At 42.9% G+C, this 1,734-nt stretch overlaps 1 protein-coding gene across 1 annotated transcript; it reads right to left on the bottom strand.

The window, feature by feature from the left end:
- Window positions 1–834: 834 nt before the first annotated feature.
- LOC138902896 (uncharacterized) lies at window positions 835–1,382 on the bottom strand. The gene is made up of 2 exons (XM_070190796.1): window positions 1,090–1,382; window positions 835–994 (listed from the first exon to the last, which is right to left on the bottom strand). The coding sequence occupies exons 1-2, from the start codon at window positions 1,380–1,382 to the stop codon at window positions 835–837; spliced, it is 453 nt and encodes a 150-aa protein (XP_070046897.1).
- Between the last annotated feature and the right edge of the window lie 352 nt (window positions 1,383–1,734).

Genomic DNA, 1,734 nt, shown 5'->3' with positions numbered 1-1,734 from the left:
TACTTCTGAAGCATGAAAACATGAAACACCGGATGAACTCCCGACAAGCTAGGTGGCAAATCAAGTCTATAAGCCACCTCACCAACTCTTTCCAGCACCTCAAATGGACCAATGTACCGATGGCTCAACTTGCCTTTCTCCCCAAACCTCATCACGCCTTTTATAGGCGAAACTCTAAATAGAACATTTTCACCCACCATGAATGCCATATCACGAACCTTCCTATCAACATAACTCTTCTGCCTGGATTGGGTTGTAGTGCCTCTCCTGAATCAACTTCATCTTATCCAAAGTATCACGAACCAAGTCTATGCCCAACAACCTAGCCTCCCCGAGCTCAAACCAACCAACCATAAAATGATATTGCCTCTAATATAAGGACTCATCCAGAGCCATCTCGATGCTGGACTTGTAGCTATTGTAGTAGGCGAACTCTCCTAAAGGTAGAAACTGATCTTATTGGCCTCCAAAGTCTATAACACAAGATCTTAACATATCCTCCAAGATCTGAATAGTCCGTTCGAACTACCCGTCCGTTTGAGGATGAAATGCAATACAAAAACTCAACCTGCGTGCCCAACTCATGCTGAACACCCCTTGAGAAATGCAAAGTAAACTGAGTGCCACGGTTCGAGATGATAGAAACAGGTACACCATGCACGCAAACAATCTTTCTAATGTAGATCCTAACCAACTGCTCCGATGTTTAGGAAGTCATAACTTGACTGAAATGCGCCGATTTGGTCAACCGATCCACAATAACCCTAATGGCATCAAACTTCCTCAAAGTCTGTGGCAACCCTACTATGAAATCCATAGTGATCGCTCTTACTTTCACTCCGGTATATCAATCTTCTGAAGTAAACCGCCTGGTCTCTGGTGCTCATACTTGACGTGCTGACAGTTCAAACATCGTGCAACATGTCCAACAATGTCCTTCTTTATCCTTGTCCACCAATAATGCAACTTCAAATCACGATACATCTTCGTGGCACTGGATGAATAGAATACTACAAACTGTGAGCCTCCTCAAGAATAAACTCTCTTAATACATCGACATTAGGAACACATATCCGACCTTGAAGTCACAATACATCATCATCACCAACGGTCACCTCCTTAGCACCACCTCGCTGCACTATGTCCCTAAGGACAAGCAAATGTGGATCATCATATCGGCGATCCTTAATGCGCTTAAATAAGGATGATCGTGAAACAATACAATCAAGGACTCTACTCAGCTCTAAAATATCCAATCTCACCAACCTATTGGCCAACTCCTGAACATCCATCGCTAAAGGCCTCTCAACAACTGGAATGAGTGCTAAACTCCCCATACTCTCTGCCTTTCTGCTCATGGAGTCTGCTAACACATTAGCCATCACTAGATGAAAAAGAATAGTTATATCATAATCCTTCCAGCTCCAACCATCTCTATTTCCTCAAATTAAAATCTTTCTATTTAAACAGATGCTGGAGACTCCGATGATCCGTATACACCTCACAATATAGGCCATATAAGTAATGCCTCCAAATCTTGAGCACGTGCATAATATTTGCTAACTCCAAGTCATGGAAAAGATAGTTCTTCTCATGGGGATTTAATTGATGCGATGCAAAGGCAATCACCCTATCGTCCTGCATCAACACATACCCAAGACCAACCCGTGAAGCATCACAATAGACAATGTAAAACCCCGATCTTGAAGGCAGTACCAAAACTGGAGCCGTAGT

The sequence above is a fragment of the Nicotiana tomentosiformis genome, chromosome 12, assembly GCF_000390325.3.
Source record: "Nicotiana tomentosiformis chromosome 12, ASM39032v3, whole genome shotgun sequence".
Classification (NCBI taxonomy): Eukaryota; Viridiplantae; Streptophyta; class Magnoliopsida; order Solanales; family Solanaceae; genus Nicotiana; species Nicotiana tomentosiformis.
This window is presented reverse-complemented; position numbering and strand designations above follow the sequence as displayed.

Excerpts from the sequence above, each read along its gene's own strand:
- LOC138902896 (XM_070190796.1), bottom strand. The coding sequence starts at position 1,382 with ATGGCTAATGTGTTAGCAGACTCCATGAGCAGAAAGGCAGAGAGTATG. Across the intron at positions 995-1,089 it reads GTTGGTGATGATGATGTATT|TGCCACGAAGATGTATCGTG; the intron begins GTGACTTCAAGG and ends CTATTCATCCAG.